The 26498-nt window shown below is 37.2% G+C and overlaps 1 protein-coding gene and 1 long non-coding RNA gene across 13 annotated transcripts in view; one reads left to right on the forward strand and one right to left on the reverse strand.

Moving 5' to 3' along the window:
• Positions 1-408: 408 nt before the first annotated feature.
• The window catches only part of LOC141551885 (uncharacterized), a 34670-nt gene continuing 8580 nt past the window's right edge, over positions 409-26498 (forward strand). The window contains exons 1-2 of the long non-coding RNA XR_012484991.1: positions 409-493; positions 9073-9160. This is a non-coding gene — a long non-coding RNA (uncharacterized LOC141551885). The remainder of the gene's footprint in view (positions 494-9072; positions 9161-26498) is intronic.
• The window catches only part of ITPR1 (inositol 1,4,5-trisphosphate receptor type 1), a 387688-nt gene continuing 383919 nt past the window's right edge, over positions 22730-26498 (reverse strand). For all 12 annotated transcript variants that reach the window (XM_074284052.1, XM_074284050.1, XM_074284045.1 and 9 more), the window contains one exon: positions 22730-23758. In XM_074284052.1, coding sequence (XP_074140153.1) covers positions 23672-23758 — 87 coding nt within the window. In that variant the 3' untranslated portion in view covers positions 22730-23671. The remainder of the gene's footprint in view (positions 23759-26498) is intronic.

Raw genomic sequence — 26498 nt, forward strand, 5'->3', positions numbered from 1 at the left:
GGCTGCCAAGTCCTACCTGTCTCAAGCTTTTGTTGCTCAGCAACCCATTCTATTTGATTTTTATTTAGTGGGGTCTGTGAACCCATGGCAACTCATCCTGAGTAACAGACCCTTGATTAACAAATGTCTGAAGTATCTACTATGTGCATGGCATTGTGATGTGTCACTCTTACTTCCAAGAAACTCCCTCTCATTTCCTTTGTTCTTTTGCTTCTCTTACTTCTATCTTGGCTTTTGTTATGGTGGCTGGAATAATCATAATTCAAAAAAGGAACTAGAAACTCAAACTATATTTTAAGTTAAGGCTAGACTTAAACTGGTAGCAACGCTGAACAATACAATTAGGTCAGTTCACCACAACCTTTTTCTGGGGTGGAGCAATCATTTAACAGGGAACCCGAAACACTTGTTTTGCCACTCTTGTGTGGTTAGGTGAACCTCTAGAGAACTGAATAGCCGACTTGGATTATCCAGTTATATATCTCAATTTGAGGTCAGTCTTAACAAGGTATATCACTTGAATATTCTTTCACTGTTTGATCAGAAGTTGATTTTGCTAATTAATCCCAATACATGTGGTATTTCTAGATGAAACCTGGTTACATCTTATTATTCCTGTTACTCTGGAGCCAGTTTGGCAGTTCTTAAGGCCTACTTCTCTTGTATTTTCTGACTTTGTCATAAACAGATACATATACAGGGCACAATGTACCATGGGATAATAGCACTTCCTTTATTTATGCAGTTTGTTTGAATGTTTGTATAGAAGCTACTTTGATATAAGCTCTTTTTAAAAAGCTATTCTAAAAGCATGTCCCTCTTTTCTGTGACACAGATCTATTTCATGATATCTATCCATAGTTTGATATGTTCTTATACATTGATTAAAAATTCTAATTGCCCACCTCCTTCTCCCTCTCCCCTTCCCCCCCCAACAGTTTCAGCCCTTTTTTGGAATTTAGCAGATTATTTTAAAATAAGTCATTTATTTTCTAGGAATCTTAGAGATAATCTAATCCAACTCTGTTATTTTACAAATTAGAAAAGTAGAGCTCTAAAATATTAAATGTTTTGCCTAAAGCCTCACAGACTACAGTAAGTGGCAAAATTGTGTTGGAAAGCTAAAACGGACAATTGATTCCAACTCCAGACACCTTATTTTATTATTATATACTTATAGGTGTTACCTTGTTTTAAGAAATCTTGATTAAAAAATGTTAAAAATCAAAATCAGATTTCCTAAACAGATAAGTGAAAAGGTGGTCATTTTAATTATGATATGATTCTTTCCACTTACTAAGAGTTTCTTTAAAGAGTAGTTCCCCTTGTGCAAAATTTAGATATGTGGCTTGCACATAAAATGTTACGAGTCATTTGCCGACTAATCAGCCAAAAACTTTATACAGAGTGCTAAAAGGAGTAGACAAATTAACAAATTTAAGTGACCAAAGATTGTAGGAGCATGTGCAAATTGTGGCATTCTTGTACTATGTAACTTCCAGAAAGGCTGTATAGAGTAGCAAGAAACAATGAAATTGTAGATTCAGAATGAGAACTCCCAGGTTCTAATCCTGTCTTTTTTACTAAACAGTTGTGTGAATTTAAACAAACCCCTAAACCACTCAGTTTCCTCATATGAAAATTAAGGAATTGGATTAAAAACCTCAGAGGTACTTTTCAGTTATAAAATTGTATGATTTCCTGAGATTATTAGTAATGATCTAAAAAGTTAACATTACAGAATTAAAACCATCAGTTCTGGATGAACTGAATGAAGATGTAAATAAAGGGAAAGCTCTCTAAAGCATAAAAGGAAAAAAAACCATCAAATGGAAAATTACTGAACAATGACAGCCAATCAAAAAACACTCTGCATATATCTTACAGATTTTCAGGCCTATTTTCTTTTTCTAGTCCTGATGTTTAATTTTAACAGCTTCTACTGATTTGGTTCAGTAGCTCAGTCTCTGTTTTAGAGTATTATAGTGTTATCTTGGGAGTACTGAGGGGTTAAGTGCTTTGCCCAGATACACAGCTAGTATCTAAGACTTGATAACTTCAACAATGAACTTTAGTAAATGAGAATTTTAAAAATTACAAAAAAAAAAAAATTAATACATAGGGAAGGAAGTTATTCCCTGAGTTACACATCCTGGAGCACTTTTTCAAAAATAGAAAATGTTTGCCTTCCTGTTCTCAGAAAATAGCAATTTGACTAATTACATTCTCTTCAACTAAAATGATTCCCAATAGAATTAAGATTTACACATAGCATATTTGACTTCTTGTCCTCCAACATGTGATTTTAATTGAAGTGAGATCTGTATCTACATGGTTATGGAGCTCTATGTAAGTTTTCTTGGAGTAAAAGGTATAAATAAAAGATTATTAGTTCTCATTCAAAACTTATCCTAGAAAATATACAGTTAAATTTTTTTAAAAATATGCTATTGCTAGAACCAGGTTAAATACATAACTCCTTTAGTATGGTATGAATACTGTACTTGTTTAAACTGTAACCAGTAAGACTTTTTTTTTTTTTTTTTAGGCAAAAAAGTGTTATGCAACTTCAATAATGGTAGGTTATTCATGGTCTTTTTTTTCCATTTCCAATCCAGTTCCCTAGGGGATAAATTATAACCTGAAAGACCAAATGGTTGATCATAAAGGAATTGCATTTAAAATGTGTCATAATTAGAAATGATACAAGTATCAAAAGATAAAATCTAAGCTGTTTCATAATAATTTATTTTTCAATCAAATACCTATTACATAACAGTAATTATATATGCAGCATTTGGTCGGTAGGATTTCAAGGGAAAAAATTTAATACCGAATACCAAGAATAGGTCAATGTCCTTACCATAGAAAAGTAGCCTGGTAAAGTGGTTAAAGTATCAGGCTTAAGTCAAGGTACCTAGTTTTGACTCTGGGATCTGACATGAATCTGAATAAGTCATTTAACTGCTGTGTGTATCATTTTCTTCAGATTTTAAAAAAGGAGATGATAATCCCTACTTCATAGAAATGAGATGAGGAAAGCATTACATAAACTATTATTATTACTGCAGAATGGGAAGTAAGCACATTAATAACCTATGTTCCTATTTACACATCTATTTCCAAAACTATTTATTTTAAACAAAGGTCTTGCCTTGATTGAAGCTGTTAGTAAAAGTGTTGGCTGTTGATAAAAGGAAATACAGATTCTAAATATGAAGAATGATTAGATGAACCCAAATACACCTTAATTTTCTATTATTCTATGGAAAATCAAATTTCGCAATCAACATGAATGCCTGAAAAATCTTCTATTCCATTGAATGACAACCTTTTTTTCTAAAGGATTATACTCAGTTTTGCTGAGTAAGAATTACAACTGTTAGACTATCTACAAATATAAATTCATGTACTGATTAGTTGATTCAGTGAATCAATGTAGTATAATTGGCAAATAAAAATTTACAACTATTCCAGAGACTGGCCTGACATTCACATAAGAAGATCCAAATGGACCAAAATGACTATTATACAAACTATGACATAAATTGGGCTGTTCATTGAGTTGCTTCATCAGTACCTAGACCTTGGACAGATACTCTAAGTAAATAATGAGCCATCTCCACAATGAGAGAGCAGGAAAATAGCAGGCTTCATTACATTTGGAAACCTGGATGATACTTTTCAATAATCCCCAATTATGTAGCAAAATCCCATTTTTTTTTTTTTTAATTTCAGTACTTTCCCACTGATTCTGGGACACTGTAAGCATCACAGAATATCACATGTTCCAAAAAATCAAATTACCAGTGGTCCAAAGGACAACGGAGAGACACATGGTGGATAGGTTGCTGCATAAAACAAATGATCATATGTACAGGAGAGGGCAAAAGGGAGAATATTTGGCAAAATGAATGAACCAAAAGAGATTAGAGCAAGGGATAAAAAGAGAGAGTTTGAATGACACTCATAGGTAGCCATAACATGTTAAAAGATCAAAGGAAGTCCTCTAGTGATTTTAATGCATGCTTTTTGGAAGACATTGAAAAGAATCACAAACAATGCTGGATTAGGTGTATTAGGAGTTTTCGTTTTCAGTTGTTCAATAGTAATGTTGTGGGAAGGAAGAATGATGATGATGATAAAGAAAAAGTGAAGATTTGTATTTGCTGAGTAAACCTCCTGGCATGAATTCATGGAAGGGAATGAGCAAGAGGTGTAAGAGATAGACAGGCCTGCATGGGTTGCTGTTTTTACTACTGAAGGGACCACTCATATCCAGGAGATCTCAAATCCCCTGGAGTGCTAGACCACAGGGCTAACTATTCCCTAATTAATAAAAGAAGAAAGAAGAAATGGTGAAGTTTATAGTCATCATTTGTGATTTAAAAAAATCTTTTCAATGGACAATCAAGATTATGACAATATTGTATTGATCAAGATCAGTTATTTTTTTTTAAATATAATTTTTATTGATATCCCCATCTTCCCATTGCTGTCATCCTATTGAACAAAAATTGATTTAAAAGAGAGAAAAAAATATAGCCAAAAAAAAAAAGATTCTGGAGATATCCATGGATTTCTATCTCCTGATTATTTTCTGCCTGTTTCCATGTACATTGATATTGTTAGACTACCTTATTTCATCCTTTGGGACTGTTTTTCCCTTTAATTTTTTAGTCATTTGGCGCCACAGCATTTTCTCCTAATTATTCTTCTTTCCTCCTCTCTTCCTAATCTTTCACTTTCAGTTTGGCCTTGTCTTTCCTTTTTCATTTGGCTTCTGCCAAAGTCCTATTTTCGACAAATTGGGGCCAAATCCTTGCAAGGCTTTTATCTGCAATGTTAAACAAGTCAAGGCATGACTTAATCAGGCTGTTAGCATAGTGCATCTCACATAACTACGTTTCAAAAACCCAGCACGGACTGCGGGGGCTGGGATTCGGCGTTGTCCAAGGTACAAATAAAGCGACTAGAAACTTAAAAAGGTACTGTCCTCTTCAGCTGTCTTCAAAGATCAGCCGGTGAGCCATATTCTACATGAAGCTTTCCCTGCTGGTGCTTCCCCAAGGAGCTCACGGTTTAATGGGAGAGACAATAAGCAAGCAAATATGTACAAAAAAGGCTACGAGCAGGAAAAATAGGAAATAATTAATGAACAGAAGGCACTGGAATTAGGAGGGGGTGGGAAAAGCTTCCTGTAAAAAGAATGTTTTTTTTATTTGAAATTTAAGAATCCTTCATAGCATCCAAGAATACCTGTCAGGGAAGTGAGACAGAAAAGAAGGGAATTAGAATATGAAGGGCTTTGCAAGCCAAACGGAGCATTCTATATTGGTTGTTGGAGTTAATAGGGAGTCACTGGAGTTTATTGAATAGGAATGAAGACACGGGCATTTGCTCTTTTTTTTTTTTATTTTTTTTTTATTTTAATAGTTTTTATTTACCAGATATATGGATAGGGTAATTTTACAACATTGACAATAGATGGGCATTTGTTCTTAAAAAAAAAATCATTTTAGTAGCTGATTAGAGGATGAATGGGAGACTTCTAGAATTCAAGTAAGTGTTTATTAAGTGCCTACTGTATGCTAGATACTGTGCTAGTATCATTCTAGAGAGACAAAGAGAATAATGAAAACTCTTTCTACTCCTCCCCCCCCCCCCTTAAGGAACTTCCGTTATATAAAGGATGCAAATGGGAACACAGAAACAAAATAGTCCAAACATGCAAAAGCTTCTAGGGAGCGGGGGAGCAGCGACCAGAGAGACTTAAGGGAGGTGAGCCTTGAACTGCGGGCGTCCTTCCTAAAACTTCCGGTCCTTTTGGACAGTAGGGGAGTGTTGCCTGGGGACTTCCTCTGAATATGTTTCTAAGAGCACAAAACAAAAATCCACAAGCCTACGAAAGAAACGTTATTTTGAATTAGTTACTTTGCAATATTTCCGATTTTTCTAAAATAATGAGCACATTACAAAAGCCAGCTCAGAGTCTTTGGGGGCATTTAGTGTTTCAGTTCCCTGATGGGAAGCTGGCTGACTGCCGGCGCTTATGCAAAGCTGCAGACAATCAGGGCGGACTTGGCACTGAGTAGGCGCTTAATAATTGCCTGTTGCCAGCATAGGGATCCGAACTCAGGCCTTGGGGCTCTTCCCAGCGCCACGTGCGGTATCTCTCGGGGGCTGTTTCCACCTGGAGCTCAGCAGCTACCCGAGGACACGAAGTCCGGGGCAAGGCCGCGCGCACGCGCACAAAGCTCTAGCGGAGTCCAGACTCCAACGTGCAGAGGCACGTGCAGACTGAGGTGGGAGGGGGAGAAGAGAACCCCGAGCCAGCCAGAGGCTGGGGGGCTGTGGACGCTTCCGACGAGTTCGGGGCGCGAGGCTTTGGCGAGACGGAAGCGAGCCAAAAGGCGCAAGAGTGGGGCGGGGAAAACGTGGAGTGGAGGAGGAGCCTCCACAAGGCCCTGTTTGTCATTGGCTGAGCCTTCTCCGTCGGGAGGCGCACGTGATCGTCCCAGGTGGCGGCGTCTGCGAACTAGTCACTTAGTGCTCTTTCTCCTTCTGCCCCTCGGGGTCCGAGGCTGTGACACTGACAAGGAGGGCGGAAAAGAGGGGCGGTCCCCCTTTCCCCCTTCCTGGGGAGAGTTGGATGGGCTTCTCAGGCCATCTGGCCCCCCCTCGCCGCTTTACCGAGGGGGAAACTGAGGCCTCCCTGCCAAAGTGACTCAGCCCCCGTTCCACAGATAATCGGGGGCCGGAGTGGATCTCCGAGGCCAGTCCCAGTCAGGACCGGGGCGGCCCCCGACGTAGAGGGTCTGGGGGGAGCGTGGGGAGAGGCGGCCGCGTCTTTCCCTCCGGGCCGGGCCTGCCTAGGAAGCCTCATAATTAGCAATTCTTTAACCCTCTGGTTCTTCCTGGGGTTCGAGAGCTAGCCTATGAGGGAGGAAGCTAAATGTGCCTCCTTAACTTTTCCTCCCAAGTATTCTTCCAAAACCGCTGAGTGACGGCGCGAGCGGGTCCGTCCCTTAGTGTCATGGATTGCTAGAATTCTACTAAAGCCGGGATGAGGGTGAAGAATTACGTCACTAAAAGGCCGTCTCATTTAGACATTTTGGATGATAATACGCGACCCTAATGGGCCCAGCTTTAAATAGATTTTCATGGGAATCGAATTTGACCTCGGTCTCACCTTTTTCCTACCAGTAACCATTTTAAAGATCCTGTTGCTACAGGAGTTCAGGGAAAATCTATTTGTAATATTAGTTAGAAGTGCCTGACTACGCCCTGACTCCCACAGTGTGTGCTGTGTAAATGAAATTACTCTTCTGTCTGGGGAAAAAAAAGAAAAAAAACTCAACCCAACAAAAAACCTCCCCCTGCGACTAAAACCGGGAATGAGGAAAGGGGGGGGGGAGGGGAACACCAGCTGGGTTCTTTTTAGGAGTACAAGGAATCGTTGTGTTTATTAAACATTTATATTACTAGGATGTGATTAACTTTTGTAATGATCCTATTTCACAGTATTTATGCTGCTTCACACCCATAATATGTACACATAAATAATTAAATTCTGACCCCTAGGATAAAGTGGAAGCTTGTAAACTCGGGAATAGTTTTCTCTTGAAGAATGATGGGATTAAAGCAAAAGCATTGGGCATTCTTTTAATTAGCTGTTATTTAAAAATGTTTAGAATTTGTAAAGATGAGGAATATCGAGATGTGATATTTTGTGGCGTCACTTCATTTTAAGAATAAGGATACAACAAAGCAGGGAGGGTCAGGATATTATTAGGTCCGCTATTTGAAATTCATTAACTATATGTCAGTTACCTATCATGTATCAACTTTTTTTTTTTCTCCCTGGAGGAGTTAACCACTGATTCTTTTTTTTTTTTTAAATTATAACTTTTTATTGACAGAACATATGCCTGGGTAATTTTTTACATTATCCCTTGCCCTCACTTCTGTTCTGACTTTTCCCTTCCTTCCCTCCACCCCTTCCTTCCCCTAGATGGCAGGCAGTCTTATACATGTTAAATATGACCACTGATTCTTTTAATTTTTTTTCATTTTTTTATTTTTTAATTGCATGTAAACCAAAATTTTTCAATATATATATTTTAAATTTTAAGTGTTAAATTTTCCCTCGATCTTTGAGAAGGTAAGCAATTTGATATAGTTTAAACATTTGCAGTCATGCAAAATATAACCACTAGTTCTTAAGCATCCTTAGTCCTTTATAATATTCTAAAATTCAAATGATTGAATCAACTTTTAGGATGTTTCAGCTATTGGTCAAAACTTAAAGTTCCTTAAAATCTACTGTCATAAGAGAAAAAACCAAAAGTTCAAAGATCCTTTGTTTCCTATGTACATTAAATATGAATAGGTGATTGAGTTTTGTGATTTATTGTGTAATCATAAAAATAGATTTTTTGTGTCTAACCTTGGGCAAGTAACTTATAGAACTCAGTTTCCTTATTTATATAGGGAAGAAAAATAGATGATCTCTTAAGATCTCTTCTATATACAAAATTCTATGACTTGATATTCAATTAAATTTCACCATTTATTGTTTTGTTCAATGTCATTTCCAATGGACTATTAACATCAATGGATCACTGTTATCCTGGAAAGAAGTCTCTAATAGAGTACAACATAACTATGTCCTGGGCCTTATTCAGTTAAACATCTTTATCAGTAATTTGGATGAAGTAACTTGGTTGGAATACTAATCAAATTTGCAGATAACTTGAAGCTGTGAGGGATAATATATTGGGCGCCAAAAATGGTTTCCCAAAAGACCTCAAAAGTCTAGAAAGATGGGTCAAAACTAATGTGAAATTTAATTGAATTATATGTAAATTTGTATATGGGGTTTTAAAAATTGCATATACAAATACACAATAGAGGAGATATGGATAGAAATTTTGTGCAAGAAAGATCTAGGATTTTTAGTGGATTGCAAACATGGCATTAATATATATTGATATATAATATAATATGTTATTAAAACTTCATGTGATTTTAATCTGCCTTGGAGCCTTCACCAGCCATTTTTGTGCCTAGGGAAGACCTTTGAACATCTCGAGGCCACTCCTGGGGAAGATGTCTGGGCCAGGGCCAGCAGTACCTCACTTGGGCTATTGCCAAGGAGGTAAGGAAGCAAGCTATTTTCTTATTTTAATTATTTTCCTAACAAGATGCTAAGTCGTTTCAGTTAATAACCCCTGAATGTTAGTGCATTTTAAATTACAGTCTCTTAGGGAGAGCTCTGGGTGTTCCACTTCAGTTATGGTTCCCCCATTAGGAGCTGTTTAGAGGCCACATCAAGGAATCTGCTAGTCTGCCTTCTATTTTGACTAGGTCAGATTGTATCAGGAATATTCTATCCAGACCCGGGCAACCCATTTTAGAAAATCCACCGACAAGGTGGAGCACTTTCTGAGAAAGGCAGTTAGACTAGTGAGGAGACATTACACCAAACTGAAGATGGGGAAAAGTTTTCAAAATATAGGCTTGGTCATATGGAAGAAGGATCATACTTCACCTTGCCCAGAGGGCAGAAAGAGGACTCATTAATTGTAGAGTAGTTATAGGTACAAGGTATGTGGAGGCACTTTGGCAGCATAAAGAAAAACTTTATAACAATTAGTATCATAGGGTCATAGAATTTTGAGTGGGAAAGAACCTTTAAGGTGATTGAAAAATTGAACACTTTCATTTTACAGATGAAGAATCTGAGTTTGAGTTCAGAATCACACAGCTAGTAGTCATATATAAAAGTGGAATGAATTACTTGAGAAATTATTGAGTTTCCCTGTTATTGGAGGTGAGAGGTTGGAAAGCTTTTTTTTTTTTTTTTTTGAGATATACATGATAAAGCACTGAACCAGATAACTGGAATGGAAAGAGACTGGAATGCGTCTTTCCGTTCTGTGCTTCAGTGACAATCTTTTCTCACCCTCCTCCCCATTGTTTTGAAATATAAAAACGAGAGGCAGAATGTGGAAAAAGTTATGGTCATAACAAACACTGGCTTTTTGCTTTAAATTTACCTTGCTGAATCAATAGAATGTGCTAGGCCTAGGGGATTCAAATACAAAGAATGAGACAATTCCCACTCATAAAGATTAATTTCTAATATAGTAACCCTAATTCCTGAGAGGCCACTCCTTTTATTTTTTATTCCCTTGATGCTAAAATACTCATTTTATTTGTATTTGTATTTTTTACATATTGCTTTCTAAGTGTATTTTAATTAAGGTCACATGTGTGTGAAACATAACAGCAAAAATAAATCCTGAAGAGATGAGTACCTTCTTTTTCTTTATGATTTTCCTATATTGCATGAACAGTGCAGAACACAGGGGACACCAACTAATATTTTGAACTGACATCACAGTCTTGTGATTAAAGGGCTGATAGTCAGGAGATCTAGGTCCTAGTCCTCATTCTAACACTGACTCAGTTAATGAAATAGGGATGTTACCGTTTGCATCCATATCTAGGGATGAGGTGAGGAGAGATGAAATGTATGAAAATATTTTCTTTAGATGAAAGGTGTTACTATATTGTAATTTTATATTAATTCATGGAAGTACTCCGGGATCGAAGTTATTCTCAAAAGGTTGTCTAACACAAAAATGTCAGCAATGATAGAATTAGAATTTTTTAGATGCTAGAGTCTAGAAATTGTTTACATTGTCTTCATCCATATTTTTCAGAGAAGGAAACAGGCCCAGGAGAATTGTGACTTGCTTAAGGTGACAAAAAGCTAGTTAGTGTAAAAGCTGGAACTAGAACCTTGGTTTCTTGACTTAGGGATTCCAGACTCTAAGCGAGTCTGGTGCTTAAATATTACTCATGAGTTGCTTAGACACTGGTAAAATCTGACTATTTATTTGAAGTACACATCTAAACTCCTAAAGTACTCACAGTCAAGTTTAGTAATTTCTCTCATGGTAACAGAAATAGATCTGGAAAGTATGAACTCTCTTTGGGTGCCCTGTTATATTCAATCTGAGAACATTATTATTAGACAGTGATTTATTATGTTAATTCCTCTAGTCTGTAGGAATGGGGAAAAGGTTTTTAAAATTATGGTTATCTAATAAGCTTTCACACCACTGTTAGGTTTCTAAGAACTTTAGTATGATAAAACGACTCAGCAAAAAAAAAAAAAAAAAAGAGGTTTTGTTGAAAATTACTCCAGCCCACATGGATGTGTTTCACATGGTGTAGTGGAAGGAGTTCTGGAGTTGAATTCAGGTGAGAAATTTACTGGTTTTGTGAACCATTGGTAACCACTTAATCTGAGCCTCATTCATTTCTTCATTCATAAAATAAGGTTGATATTTGTAAAACACTAGAGAGTAGCTGCAAGGATCAGATGAGATGGTGTAGTTGTAAAACTCTTCGTAACTCTTAAAGTACTGTGTTAATATCAGCTATTATTTTTGGTACAAAATGCAGGGCTTGCTTATATGCTTTGTTGTGTTTTAACAAGTCACAAAGATGTCTCCCTAATAGAAATGATAAGGAAGATGAGGTAGTGGAAAGAGCCTTGGATGGAAAGCCATGCTTTCTAATCTCTCGAATAAGACTCTTCTGTGATTCCAGTTTCTTCAGTGACAAAATGGGGATCATTATGCTTCTGCCTGCCACACAGTGCTATTAGGAGGGTCGGTTGAAACTGGATGCAAAAGTGCCTCTTTTAGTATAATTATTATTAAGAATCACCTTTAAAATTATTAATAATAATAATAATAATTTTCCAAATAGGCCTGTTGGAACAATCAGATTTTCTTAAAATGGAATTAAAAAATTTGATATTACTACAGGAATAGCAATTGGGTCAAAAATATAGGAAGCTTCTACTTTGAGATAGATATGGAATTAATAAGATGGAATAGTGGAAAAACGTTAAATCTGGAGTTAGAGGATTTTGGCTTAAATGCTAATTTTAGTCTAAATCATCTGTAGGACCCTAGGCAAGCCAATTACTTTGGGGTTCAGTTTACTCATTTATAAAATAAAGGGGGCAAACTAGATGACTTATGGTGCCCTTTAATGCTCTGATCTATGAACCAATGTATATTTGGAGTCTATTTTTTGTTCTCTGAATAGAAAGGTCAATGTGTGATGCAAACTGGATCTGCACATTGTTAATAAAGTTCTGGCAGAATTGGGGAATTGTTTTTATATTTTAGGCTAAAAGAATGCTCTGGAGGCAGAAGAGTATTTTTCCTCTTTCCCCCATGACAAACAGGATTTTTAAGCATTAAAAATGAGAATTTAAAAATATTAAAATTAAGAATGATTTTTCTTGATACACTGTTGCATTTTGTACTCTGGACAGTTGCCTACCTTGCCTATCCCAAGTCCTGTCTCTAGTTGAATTACTGGACTACTACATAGGAAAATGTTGGCTAAATTTTAAAGAACTATATAAATGTGGGTTATGTTTACCTGAGTTATCAGTAACATGTATAAGGTAAAAATCTGAATAGAAAATTTCAAGTGGTATAAATCCAAGTAAACATTTTGCAATAGTTCTGAGTTGTACATGTCTCACCTAAGTAACAAAGAATTGAAAGGGAAAAAAGGCCATTAGAAGATCTAAAGATTGGAATTGGGAACTAGCGAATGGAGCAATCCTGTAAGACAAAGAATGATTTGAGCAGAGTTGTCCAAGCATGATCTAATAAGCAAGGGCTTAACTCTTTGAAAGGAAAAAAAAAAAAAAGCAATGTCATTAAATTATGCTATTGCATATCTGATTTGAATGTGAAAAGAGGGAGGTCACATTCTCTCAAGCTCCCCCCCCAAAAAAAACAAAAACGGGCTGAACAGGTCAGGGCATCAACATGATTATAGAATAATAAGAGTAGGAAAAATTTCTGAAGAACTAATTCCCCTCACACCCCCTTAATTTAAGCCAAACCATTTTCACAATCAAACAGAAAGAACTAAAAAGTAATGTGCTGCCTTCTGACAAATGCATTTTGGTTATGATTCAAATTAAAGGGATTCTTTTAGGCGTTATCTAGAAGAATCAGCATCTTTTCCAAAAAGAGAGATGTTAAGCCCTTTTTTGAAAAGTGTAACTGTAAGTTAAGCTTTATGTTCAGTTGACATTGACATGCTTGTCTGTTTTTATCATAGTACTTAGTGTACATTTTACTTTTTCTGGGATGGTCTGTAAATTGTCACAGTGCCTAAGGGTAGCCAACACATAGCTGTAATCATAAATCAATCAAGTATTCGTTGAGCTCACACGATTTGCTTAGCAAATGTTGTCTTTGGGAAGGGGGAGAAGGATGGGGAAAATGATAGAATAATATAATATAACATAACATATTATATAGACTATCTTTAGAGAACTGCTTCTTTCATGGAGGCACAATTAATATTCAAAAATAATTGGAGAGCAATTAAGGTATTACATTTTAAAGATCATAAATTCAATTGAAGTTAACATTAGCATAGATAGGTGAATATATACTGAAGGAATTGAAGCTGTCATTCTGGAACAGGTTGGACATTTCTTAGACAAAGAGAGATCTGGTGTCTATTCATCTTGGCCATTATTCTTGACGGCTCAAGGAACAAATAGAAAGATGAATGGCCATTTACCTGGTGTTTACAGGTTGTTAAAGGGAAATTTAGAGAATGACTTTAGAACAAAACTGGACTAAGACTTATGGGACACCTGACTTCTAACCCGGAAAAACATGACTTGACAAGGCCAACAGTCTTTTGAAAGATGAAAAAGTCTTTTTTCATTCATTTATCCTTTAAAAATTTATTTAAGTCACACTTTGAATACAATACTGGCTTCGAGGTAGTGCAGTGGATTAAGCACTAAGCCTGAAATAAGGAAGATCTGAGTTTGAATCATTCACTGGTAAGCTGAGTCACTCTGGGTGAGTCATATAATTCCTATTTGCCTCAGTTCCTCATTTGTAAAATGGGGATACATTGAAGAAAGAAATGGCAAACCACTTCAGTAACTTTGCCAAAAAAAAGTCCATGGACTTTGTCAGAACAACAAATATGAAATACACTGAGTTAGATATTGGAGTACAGGACAAAACAAGCCCTGCTTCCCAGTGTCATTGAGTTTTAATCTCGTAGCATTTAAGCCAGAAGCTTTAAATAATGATGGTGAAATATCAAAAGTTGAAAGCAAGGGTCTTTATTAATAAATAAGTGCCACTGAATCAACTAGATTTGCTGCTTCAGATTTTATCAACAATTTTGCCTTTTACTTTACTGTGAACTGTGAGCATTAAGTATGTGAACTCTTGACTTTCCATGCTCCTCCTATATGGGCTATACAGCTTACTGGGGAGCCTGTAGAGTTCTTCTAGGGAGGCTCAAAGGGTCATAGAGTTAGAGCAGAAAAGGACCAATGTCTTATTCTACAGTTGAGGGAACTGAGACCCAGAGATGTTGAGATATGTCTGAGATCCCACAGCTGCTAAGCACAGAACCCACGAGTCAGACTCAGATATCTTCAGGCTTCAGACTGAACCCTCTTTCTGTCTTTCTGGATGGATGGAAGACTGGGCCTTTTAAGCCCCAGGATTTCTCGAAATACAGTGGTAACGGGGACAGGAAGCAGCCTTCAGAAGCAAGGGCCTTGTCTCTATAGAGCTGCAAGAGAGGAACTGGTTTCATTTAATGCCATTTTCCTCTTCTTTTCTCGTTCTTTATAGCAAATATTTCTAAGCTTTTCCTTTCTTACTTCCCCTGTCCCCAACCACATTCCAGGACCTAAACCTAGAGAGATAAAGGAGAACCATTGCAAGGCTCAAGGCTAGCTGAGGTAGACTCCAGCAGCTCCCCACCTGTCTTTTTTTTTTTTTTTTTTTTTTTTAAATAACATCTCAGCATCATCACCTACTTTTTCTTTTCTTTTGGTCTGAGGTCTCTCTAATCAATAGTCATTTATTGAGTGCCTGATATATGCCAGGTGCTGTGAGAGGTATTGAGAATCCATAGACAAGGGACAGCTAGGTGGCTGGGGGGATAGAACATTGTCCCTGGGGTGAGGAAACCCTGAATTCAAGTCGGCTTCAGCCACTCCACACCTTAATCCCAATTGCTTAGCAAAAAAACAAAAACAAAAAAGAGAATACAATCAAAAGTAGAGGTATTGAGTAGGTGAGTGATTTGGTTGGACTTGCAGAAGTTTTTGGCCAATGACTTCACCTGCTGCGGGGAGGAGAGATGGGAGCAAAGCTAGATTGAGGCAGGAAAACCACACTGGAAGTTGCTGCAATGAGTGAGGGTGAGGTGATGAGGTCCTCTCTTAGGGAGGTTGTATGACAGAGAGAAGGGGACCGAGGTGAGAGCTCTTGCGGATGCAGAAATGACAAGATTAGACAGCTGATTATGTGGGGGTGAGAGAGGAGGCAAAGATGATTCAGAAGGCTAATTCCTCCTGTTGTGCTCTTGATGTCACTCTAATCATCAACGCTGATTGACTTTGTTCAGTCCTTTTTGGTCTTTGCAATTTGGGTACTATATTGCCCATTCCCTCCTACTGGACATTCTCCATCCCCTTGTGGATTAAGAGATATCACATCTAGTTCTCTTGTTTAACTTTTATTCCATTAGCTTATTTCTATTCTTCTTGGCTTTCTTTTGATTCTCTTCCTCCCTTTCTATTCCTTCTCAGTGCACATAACTTCCAAATCTACATATTTAGATATATTTTCTCTTGGGAACTTTAGTCATACATTATAACAAATGCTTCCTGGACATCTCCCCTTGGAGCTCCCACAGGCATCTTAAAGTCAACATGTCCAAAATGAAATTTCTATTCTCCCGCCCCATCCACAAATTCATCCTGAAAATTTCCCTATTTTTATTGAGGATACCACCATTCTTCCAGTCACCAAGGTTCCCAATGTCTTGATTTCTACTTTCGCTTCTGACTTCCGCTGCCCAGTTGCCCAGTTCTCAAATCTTATCCATTCTAAGTCCGACAACATCCTTCAAGGTCGTTCCCATCTCTCCACCCTAGTTCAGGCACTTCCTCATTTTTCACTATCAATCAGGTCTATTTCAATAGCTTTCTAATTGGTTATAAGCTGGCCTACAAGCTGTAACTACTTGTTTATTAAAAATATTTTAATGACTATTTCAATATAATAACTTTTCTTGATGATCCTATGTATTTTACAGATTTAAAAACATTATTCTGAGAAGGAATCCAGGCTTTATCATGACTTACAAAAAAAAGCTAATTGGTCCTGTCTTAAACTGAACCACTTCCTTTTCCCTCTCCCAATTTTCTACTTCTTCTGACTTTATCAATTCTCTGTGTGGCACAGCCACTGCTTGGATGCTTATGACTGCAATGTTGGCATTATCCTTGATTCTTTCCTTTCCCTCCCTCTCCTGAGGGAGTTTATCCAGGAGTTTTGATCTTATTTGCAAAATATCCTTTAATTTTTATTTTATTTTCCTATTCCTAGAGCCACCAACTAGTTCAGGTATTATTTTGTCCATGTGAACTATTACAATAGTCTTATGTCCCCCTTCCACTTCTTGCCTTTTTTCCATTTTTCATAATTCTTCTAGAATAATTTTCTTTAAGGGTAGTCAGTAAATCAAAAAGCATAGATCTATATCATATCACTCTGTCCTCAAAATCTTCAGGGAATGAATGGCAGGTTGATGTAGTTTTGAGGGACATGAATGGTATTGCAGCTTTCTTCTCTGAACTCAGTCTAACTTGATAATAATCTAAATTTAATTTGGATGTTTTTATTTAAAATAAAATATTTAGGATACTACCCTCCACATTTAAAGTTCATATTAATGGGGTTTATGGATTTCAGCTAAATTAGAAATTTGTTTGGCCCCAATTCTATTGGTAAAACCTTCTCCTATCACCCTAATTTTTTTTAATTATGCAAGTTTAGTTGAATATAAGTTTTGGGAGAAAAGAGACTACTTTATTTTTCTTTGTAGTTTTAGAACCTTGCAAACAGATGCTTTATAAATGTTGAGTTATTTCCATAAACTATTCTGATACAATGCAATTGAGGAAATATAAAAGATCTCTCTAGGCATTTGCGACAGTAGATCGAGCAAACTCTTTACTCCTTCCCCTCCCCACTTAAAAGTACAAAGATTTGACGGTGTAAGTCATTTCTGTCATCCGCTCTTCTAGATGGAGGCCTATTCTGAATGAGAAAGAATGGAGGAGAGTCCTAGGAGGCCTCCATCTTCCTCCTTTCTTGACTGGGGGAGAGGGTGGTAGGTCCCGTGTAAACATTTAGCCCAAAAGATACAGTTCAGGGAGAATGCAGGTGAGTGATTTTGAGTAATCCACATACTCATGTGCCTTTTAGCCTCTGTCACTCAGGCCAGAGTCCATTCCCTGCCACTGCAGTCAAGCTGGACTTCCCATCTACTGCTCATACATATAAACATTACATTTTGGCCCTTACCCTATGCTTATTCCTGATGAAACTAAGTCTCAGAGATATAAAGTGATTTGTTTAAGATCACTCTGCTAGTAGATAGAAAAACTAAGATAGTCATCTGATGGAAAAAAAAAAAAAAAAGATGCCTGGGGGATTGAAGGCAAAGCAGTGAATAAGGGGAATTCTGGCTGCAATTTAAAAATGTGGCACGGTCACAGCAAGTTTCCTGTCATCAGCATAACTCCAAACTTAACTTGTCACCTAGACAGTCTCATTTTGTTCACAACCAGTATTCCATTCTGAGTTTTTTTCCCTCTTCTCTGAGAACTGTCACAAAAGGTACCTTGAAAATCTTCAACATTCATTCCAAGTTGGTCTGGTTTACATATCCATCTATTGACTTGGAACATAGAACACAATTTAAATGGATTAAATTAAGGCTGTATAAAAATTGGCCAGGCCAGAGTAGCAGTATCTTTTTCAGTGCCAAATTCTGCCCACAGGAGCATTCATTATATTTTCAGTTTTAAATGTGGGAGCTGTTTACAAGCTCTGTACCTTATTTCCACATGCTGGATACGCAGCTTATGTTTGGAGACTCTTTTTCAAAATCATCATAGGGGTTTTCTTAACCTTTACATTATTTTTGAGTGGTTTTTATCTTGTTTTCTTTCCAGCCAGCGGAGATGAGACAGTTTCACTTCTCGCAGTTAAAATCCTCTTGTACATGTTAGTTTGTCATGACCTTAAAATAAACCACTTCCAATTTCAGTGCTCAATCTTTGGTAATGATTTTAAATGCAATTCACCAGTGAGTAAAATCTTTGTCTTGAGAGGTAAAGCTCATGTAGATACTGTTGAAGAATTTAGTTGATGACTTTCCTTGGCCATCGTTGGAAATGTACAGGCAGGAAGCATGCGCTTTTGTATTATTTCTTGTTTTTTTATTATTTTTTTTATGACTTCATTCCTAGTTTAGAAACTTTGAGAATGTTTTTAGGCACCTGTGGCACAATACACGATGAGTTGATCATGTGGCAAGAGTAGCAGGGGTGGAAAGATATTTGTTACACTTGTCATATTTATAGATGTCATTCTAGATCTCCCCTGTCAGATAACTGGTGAGTCCTAATAGTCATTCTGAGAGATAACCACCCACAAAAACCACATTCATGGCACTTTACTCAAACCTTTACTTTAACCACTACTTTGTGATGCAAAACTAGTGGAATTTTGGGTACTTTTTGTAAAATTGAAATCTTCACAGGGGTTTTCCAGCATTCTTGTTGGTTGCTGACAAATTACCATTATAAAGAGCAAAAGCAAAGTCAAGTTTACTAATAAAAACACCTGACTGCTTAAGATAAAGTCTGTCTCGGCATATACATATTTTCACTACAGAAAACCACATTATTTGAAGTTGAAAAAAAAACTGAATTGCTTTCTGAAAAGTGTATTAGGTGACAAATGCTTATTGGCTTCTTACAGATGACACAGATTTTATCTCTTTGCTGAGATCATTAATTGTCTACTGGACACCTGGAAATCCCATCAGCATCTCAAATTCATTCCCCAAAAGGAGCTCATTATCCCTTCTTTGCCCCCCACTTCAACCTGTCCCTCCATTGAAAGGACCACCATTCTTCCATCTACCTGAGTTGGATGGAAATCCTACTTCCATTCAAATCACTTTCTGTCATCCCTCACCTGCACCACCAATACCAGAGAGATGCTCATTTCATTTCACCTGGATGATTTTAGCTTTTTAACTCCTCTCCTCAGTATATCTTCCACATGCATATCTCACAAAACAGTTGGCAAAAAGCACAGGTCTGACCACATCATGTCTCTTTTATAGCTTTCTGATTTCCTTTAGAGTAGAACTAACTCCTTTCTCCCTGGCTCCAGGCTGCCCTTCGTGACATTCCATATTACTCCATTTCACATAGTCTTACATCCACACTGCTCTTGCTATTCCCTAAAATCCCATCTCCCTCAGAATCCTTTGCTTCTTTTTAGCCTTAATTCAGAGGCCATCTTCTATGGGAACCCTTTCATGTTAATATAAGTACCTCCATACATAACAGTTCCTTAATAAATGCTTGAATTTAATTGATACTTTGTACAGAAGTAAACCGGTTTTAAATGATAAAACTGAAATAGCTCAGTGCCTTATAATTTGCAGATTCTCTTGAATGCTTAAAAAGAAAACATGACATAAATTTATTTTGTTAAGATACATTCTAATTAAAATATTAAATATCTATGAGCTTTTCTATTTCTATAAAATGGGTGGGATTACAGAGTTGAGCCACATGATTTTGGCAAGTTATCATTTAGGCCCTAATGTGGCAAGGAGGATGTATTCCAGAGCAAAACAAGCCACATTCTGTGATTCAGGATGTCTAGATTCTCATCCTGATATAGGAACAAGCTAGCTAGGCTTCAATTTTCCCATCTATTCATTGAAGGGATCTGATTTTATGATTACAAAAAAGGGCTGTTCCAGCTCCTAATTGACCTCTGGATGACTTGAATTGTGTTATTGTTCAGTGTACTATATTGGATATGATGTCCTCATGTCTATTCCTGATCTAAACCATTCATAATAGAAGGTTGCGGAAATCTAGTATTATGAGTTTAAAGTATACATTTCCTTACATTTTTGATAGATTATGGAAATTTCTCCACATAGTTTTGTTCAGTTTGCTACAGTAAGGACTAACTTGTGGGTTAATTTCCACAAATAAAGATTGTCTTTTCTAGCTTAACAAATGTGTTAAGAAATGTTCACTTTAGCAGAGTAAAATGCCCATGTCTTATATATATAACGTGGGAGTCAAATTCATCAGCGGCCCATTTTCAGAAAGTACAACTAAAATAAGCAACATGTTGAAAGGAATCATGAGAACAATGAATGAGGAACATGATCCTGGAAGCAAACCAAACAAGTTGAATCAAATTGTGAAAGAATGGGAATAAAGGAAGTTAACTGGGGGAAAAGCACAGTTCTAGGAAAAAGTGAAGTGTCACTAAAACAGGATGGAATATCAATTAGTGCAATAGGATTTGAATTTGAATGGAAACTACTGGCAGGAAGTAAAGAAAAAGACTAACTTGAGACAATTTTAGGGAAAAATTAGAAAAGGAATGGTATCTAATATATATATTAGGAAAATATAAATAAAATAGAATAGAGCCCACGGTCACTAATCCACTTAATAGCACTACTTTTGGATGTGGTGAGCTGGCTCTAATAGTAACTTGACCGTCAGTATTAAGAAGCACCCAGAAGGTCAGTCATCAGTTCTACCTCTAGCTTGTGGTTCAGACTTTGGTTTGCCAGGTACATACTGGGCTTCAGTGTTCATTCCCAAACCGAACCATTGCACGTAGGGTGTAGGGACATTCCTATTCCACTTCAGTTTTGCTGAGACTGGCAAACTGAACCAAGATCTGTATCTTAAGTGACGGGATTCAAATGAAACATGACAAACCCATCAGTACTATAACCCGAACATGTCAATGCAGAACTTTCCAGTGAACACGATAGGACTTGGGAAACAAGCTGCACATGCCACAGGTCTGTATTGTATTGGACAACTTGAGAGAGAAAGGGAAGAAAATTGGCCAAAGTCTGCAAAGATTGTCTCTGCCTGTCTCAGAGGTTTTAGCAGTAGAATCACTTATTTCTTTATTTTTAGATACACACCTTCAAATATATTGGGGTTGACTTAAGAGGTAAACAATACTTTTAAAACAATGAACTTAATTACTGGTGAATTAATAATAATTTATCACACATTCTCCCCCCTCCCCCCCCAAGCAATTGCAATGAAAACTGCTGAGTTAATTGGGAATGTTTTATATGACCCATTTCCCAACTGTAGGTGACAATTATTCTTATTTATCAGAGCATACGGGAAGGAGGGTCAGAAGGGCACTTGGCAAAAAGCCCCTTTCTCTGCAGCAGAGTGAGAGGGTTCTCTGGCCATATTTCAGTCAAAGCTCTGCCTGCTAGAAAGTCTCTAGTCAGAATGCCATCATGGAGAGTTTACCACTGCTGTCAGGGACACTCCTCGATTACAGATAGCCAAGTCAGATTGATTGCCCAATGAAGTTAAGGCAGTAGAAGCAGACAAACACGCCTAGCTTTGTGCTGGGATACATACCACGTTGTCATGACAGCCTGCGTGACAATCATTGTGGTAGAAGAATGAATGAATATTGTATTACACATGTCCGAGTATTGGTTCTCAGAGGTAGCTGTTCTCTCTCTCTCAGCAGAATTAGGGGGAGCAGAATATTCCTTCATACTCCACACCATCTGGCAATAGGTGTTTATCTGTATCCAAACCCTTTGTATTTCTGCTTATTGAAACTTAGCCTAAATTCCAATAGATTTGGGATGGAAAATACCACTCGCATCCAGAGAGAGAATTACAGAGATTGTGGATCAAAGTGTAGGATTTTCATCTTTTTTTTTTTTTTTCTTTTCTTTTTTGGTGGTTGTTTGCTTTTTTTTTTTCTCTCCCTCTCTCATGGTTTTTTTTCCCCTTTTGATATGCTTTTCCTTTGACAACATGACAAATATGGAAATATGTTTAAAAGAACTGCACATATTTTAACCTTTATCAGACTGCTTGCTATCTTGGGGAAGGGGAAGGGAAGGGAGGGAGGGAGAAAAATTTGGAACACAAAGCTTTACAAAAAAAGAAAATTTACATGTATTTGGAAAAATAAATACTATGGAAAAAACAAACAAACAAAATACTATTGGGGGAAAAAAACACTCTAGCCTAAAATAGAAAATGTATGTATAGTACCTAAAAGAGACATTGAATTCTCCCAAACAGATACCATCAGTCTATCACCACATAGTAGTATTCTGCATCATTTATTTAAATATCTATTTTTATTTATGCATTTACAAACTTTAGTAGTACTCATTTTGTAACTCTGCTTTCAGTACATTTTAAAACTATTTGCAGAGAAAGCATCTTTTTTTTTTTTTTAAATGAGGTCCATGTACAAAACTAGGCGACAGATATAAAAAATGTTTCTTTCCATATTTTTTTCAGCCATCAAGAAAAATAAATCAAGTGACAAAACCAAAACCAAACACTGTGGCTCGTTCACAAGTGTTACATGTCAGTGCTCAACTACAAGTCCTAATGGGATATAGTTTATATTTGAATTGGTATAATGCATGTCTGTTTAAAACTTCTATTGGTACAGCATGTCGCACGTGATGAAATAAGAAAACTCAATCCTGCATATGGATTGGTGAATCTAGAAACCATCATTTATTCGTACTTTTACAGCATGGCACAATCCGCCCCCCAGGAGATGACACTGACTGGCCAGCAGTGTGCATTCATCCTCAACTTGGCATAAAAAAGTTCCCTTTAAGAAATTCTTTAACTTCTTCACAAGCTTTTGTCTGAGCCTCTACTTTGCCCTTTTGCTTTTAAAGAAATCATCGGTTTGATCAATCACAATTTAGAAGCATAAAATAACGTATAAAACTAAAAGGACTTTTTTTTTCTATGGATGCCAATTCAAGAACTCATAGCTTTCCAGCAACAGCATGAGAGACAGAGCACGAATGCCACCAGCAACAAGAAATGGCATCCTCATGGAATCATTACGTAGTACAAAACGCCCAGGGGCCTGAAACTCGCTACAAATACAATTTGGCAGCTGCCTTCTTTGCCTGATATTTAACCATTTATTATAGAGTATTAACACCAGCTTCAAAGATGTGCACTCCCTTTTGGACACTCAGGAGTTACAAACATGTTGTGATTGCATAATTCATATTGCACAATTGTATAAAAACATAAATACTGGCTATTCTAGTTTTTTTAAATACAAAATACAGGTCACATACTTTTAAATCTATAATCCTGTTCAAGTGCAATTCAGGTGCTTTCTTTAGTCCTCCCAAAAAAAGGCATTTTTGATATATATTTTTTTTTTTGGCACAAATGAAACCTCACAGTGCCAACATTTCTAATTACATACATATACCCAAACCTTTATAGTAGCAATCATATACATACAGTATAAAACTGGGTATTTACAAATGTACTAAACACACAGATGTAGCCTTAGTGGTTGAATCTGAACCTCTGGTTAGCATTATTCACGCTATTAATAATAATAATAATAATAATATTAATAATAATGGTTAAATACTACCCCTTTATTTCATTGACTTATGCTGGTTGCTGTGGGTTGACGTTCATGTGAGGAGGATGTCCTAGAAGGCCAATTCTCTGTTTCTGCTTCCTTTGTTCTGTCATCTGGAAAGTTAAAAAGTTTTCTCATTAGACCCAGACACTTCCTGTGCATCAAATCTTATAATGAACCAGAGATGTACCTCTGTGGTTATGGTTTACACTGAAAGCCACTTTCTACAAATAATGTACTTCCACTCTACTCAACACACAAAACATCAAAAAGAGCATCTCCCTGGGGCAGAATGGGGAATTCCGTGAACCTCCTCATGCACTGTGACATTCAAGTACACTGCCTCATCCCTGTTTCACAAGGAAAAAAGCAGCCCAAGAGTGTTGGGAGGAGCTTGCAAGGAGCAGGCGGTAAATATCTGCTGAGTGAAGGGGGGTCTTCACATTATAGGACCCAAACTAAGCACTTTTCAAAATGAGTCAACACCCATTGGAAAAATGCGTCTTTTATGTGGCAGATCTCTAAGGAAATACTTAGAAAAACCTTTTCCACTACAGGACTAACTCATTAGATGACATTTTTGAGGGGTACAATTAGAGGGTCACAAAACCAGGAAATCACAGTTTATAAATGAAGGAATCTTAGACGACATGGATTTCAACCTCTTCAATTCCCTCCCAGACACAGAAACTAAGGAAACAGTCAAGTTAAGTGCCTTTCCCAGGGAGGTACAACTATCAAATGTCCGAGAAAGGTTTGGAACTCAGGTCTTCCTAGCTCCAATTCTAGCAATCCCTTTTTTATCCACAGTCACCTAGCTGCCATTTTCTTTTAAACTTATCCACCTGGCTAGTGCCAAAGAGCAGTGAAGCTCTATCTATCTATATATGTACAAACATTTCAAAACATCTGTGTTTTTACTGGCATTGGTATTCCTTCCATCAGCAAATTTCATATCCCATCTATGTCCCAGTTGATGGAATTTATGATCTGTCATGGGTAAATTAGTCATCTTAACCAAGTTGTACATCTATATATTTTATTGTTATATGTTTTCAGTTTGTGTGTGGGGGAGTGCATGGAAGCGGTAAAATTAAAGGTAAAATTGAAAAATCATATTTTGCTCAGAATCAATAACAAAGTCACAAATATCGAAGGGCATGCTAGGATCACGGAGGGGCAGGTTGCCATAGTGGAAAGACACACAGATTTGGGATTTGAATTCCACCTTCATAGATCTGACCATAACACTTTCTTGCTCAAGAAGCTTCTGTGGTTCCCTGTTATTTCTGAGCTAAAATACGAGTGCCTCAGTTTGTTATTTAAAGCCCTTTTATCAGTCCATGTTCAAGCTACTTTTCTAGACTGACTCCAATTTCTGCTCTCTCTTGATCTCTACCTATACAGGTTTTATCTCCCATTGCTGCGAGTTTGTAGAGATTGCATCGTTATGTCTGGGATATGCCCCTTCCTCTTTTCTGCCTTATGGAATTCCTGGCCACCTTTGAGACTTGGCCCAGTTTTCAAGAACTGCATTTTCCATGAGATTTCTCTGTTCCCTTAGTTGGTTGTACTTCCCTCAGAAATGGTTTTCTATTTTGTACTGATTTGTGAGGACACATGCTCTTTTTCCATAACACAATGTCACCTTTTTTAGATTGGGGACAGAGCTAGTTTTTATATCCCCAGCACCTGGCTCCAAGCCCGGCATGAACTATGTACTTGATAAAGTAGAATTGAAGTGACCTGAAATGGGGAATTTGTGCTCAATCTGGGCTTTCTGACTTTTCTATCACTGGCTTGGACAAAGGCAGAAGCAGCAAGTTCATCAAATAGGAACTCCACATTGGCAGGGTGAGAGAAGGAAGGCTAACACACTGGACAGCCAGGGCAGGATCCCCAAACAACTTGACAGGTCACAACTTGCACTTGAACTGAGGAAGATTAAGTTTAATTGGGGTAAATGTAAAGTAATACTTGGGCTCAAGAAATCAACTTTACAGCATCAATTGTGGGGGGATTTTAATGGATTACAAGTTCTACAGAAGTTAACAGTGGGAGGGAGACATGAAAACCAAGAAAACAAATGTGACTTTGGGCTATAGCAAGAAAAGTAGAAGTTCTAGGAATAAGGAGGTAAGAGTCCAGCTGTATTTTCTCCAGTTTAGAATACACCTTGAGGGCTGTGTCTTATTTTAATTATATTCTGGAAGAACATTGATGAAAAGCAAATTGTTCAGAGGAGGGATAAGTAGGATAGGGAAGGGCCTTAAGCCAGTTTTATGAATACTGCTTAAACAAGAGGTTTGGGGGCTGCATGATAACTGTCTTAAAATACTTCAAAGGCTGTTGTGTGGAAGAAGAATACATTTGGGCTTCAAGAGGCAGACTTAGAGAAAGTAGGGAGAAGTTGCAAAATAGCAAATTTAGTCTTGATGCAGGGAAAAATTTCCTTGTAATTCTAGCTTTGTGTATGACTTCTGCTAATGAAGAAAAACTATAGTGTGCCTAAGAAAAATAAATTACCTCTCTTTTTATATCTAACCTTTAGAATCTTTGACTCACCTGTTTCAGGCATTGTAATAAGCATTAAGGACATAGTTAAAAAGAATGAAACCATCCTTAGAAAAACATCCCTAATGTAGCAAGTGCCATAGGTGCTAGAGGCTACTTTCTTAAGACTCGAGGTTTTAGCAGCCAGTTGCCTAGAAGTCTGGAAAATTGACTAAAAAATTTCTCTAGGGGGGCAGCTAGGTAGTGCAGTGGATAGAGCACCAGGCCTGAATTCAAGAGCACCCAAGTTCAAATCTGGTCTCAGACACTTAACACTTCCCAGCTGTGTAACCCTGGGCA

Source organism: Sminthopsis crassicaudata, chromosome 1, assembly GCF_048593235.1.
Source record: "Sminthopsis crassicaudata isolate SCR6 chromosome 1, ASM4859323v1, whole genome shotgun sequence".
NCBI classification, from domain to species: domain Eukaryota; kingdom Metazoa; phylum Chordata; class Mammalia; order Dasyuromorphia; family Dasyuridae; genus Sminthopsis; species Sminthopsis crassicaudata.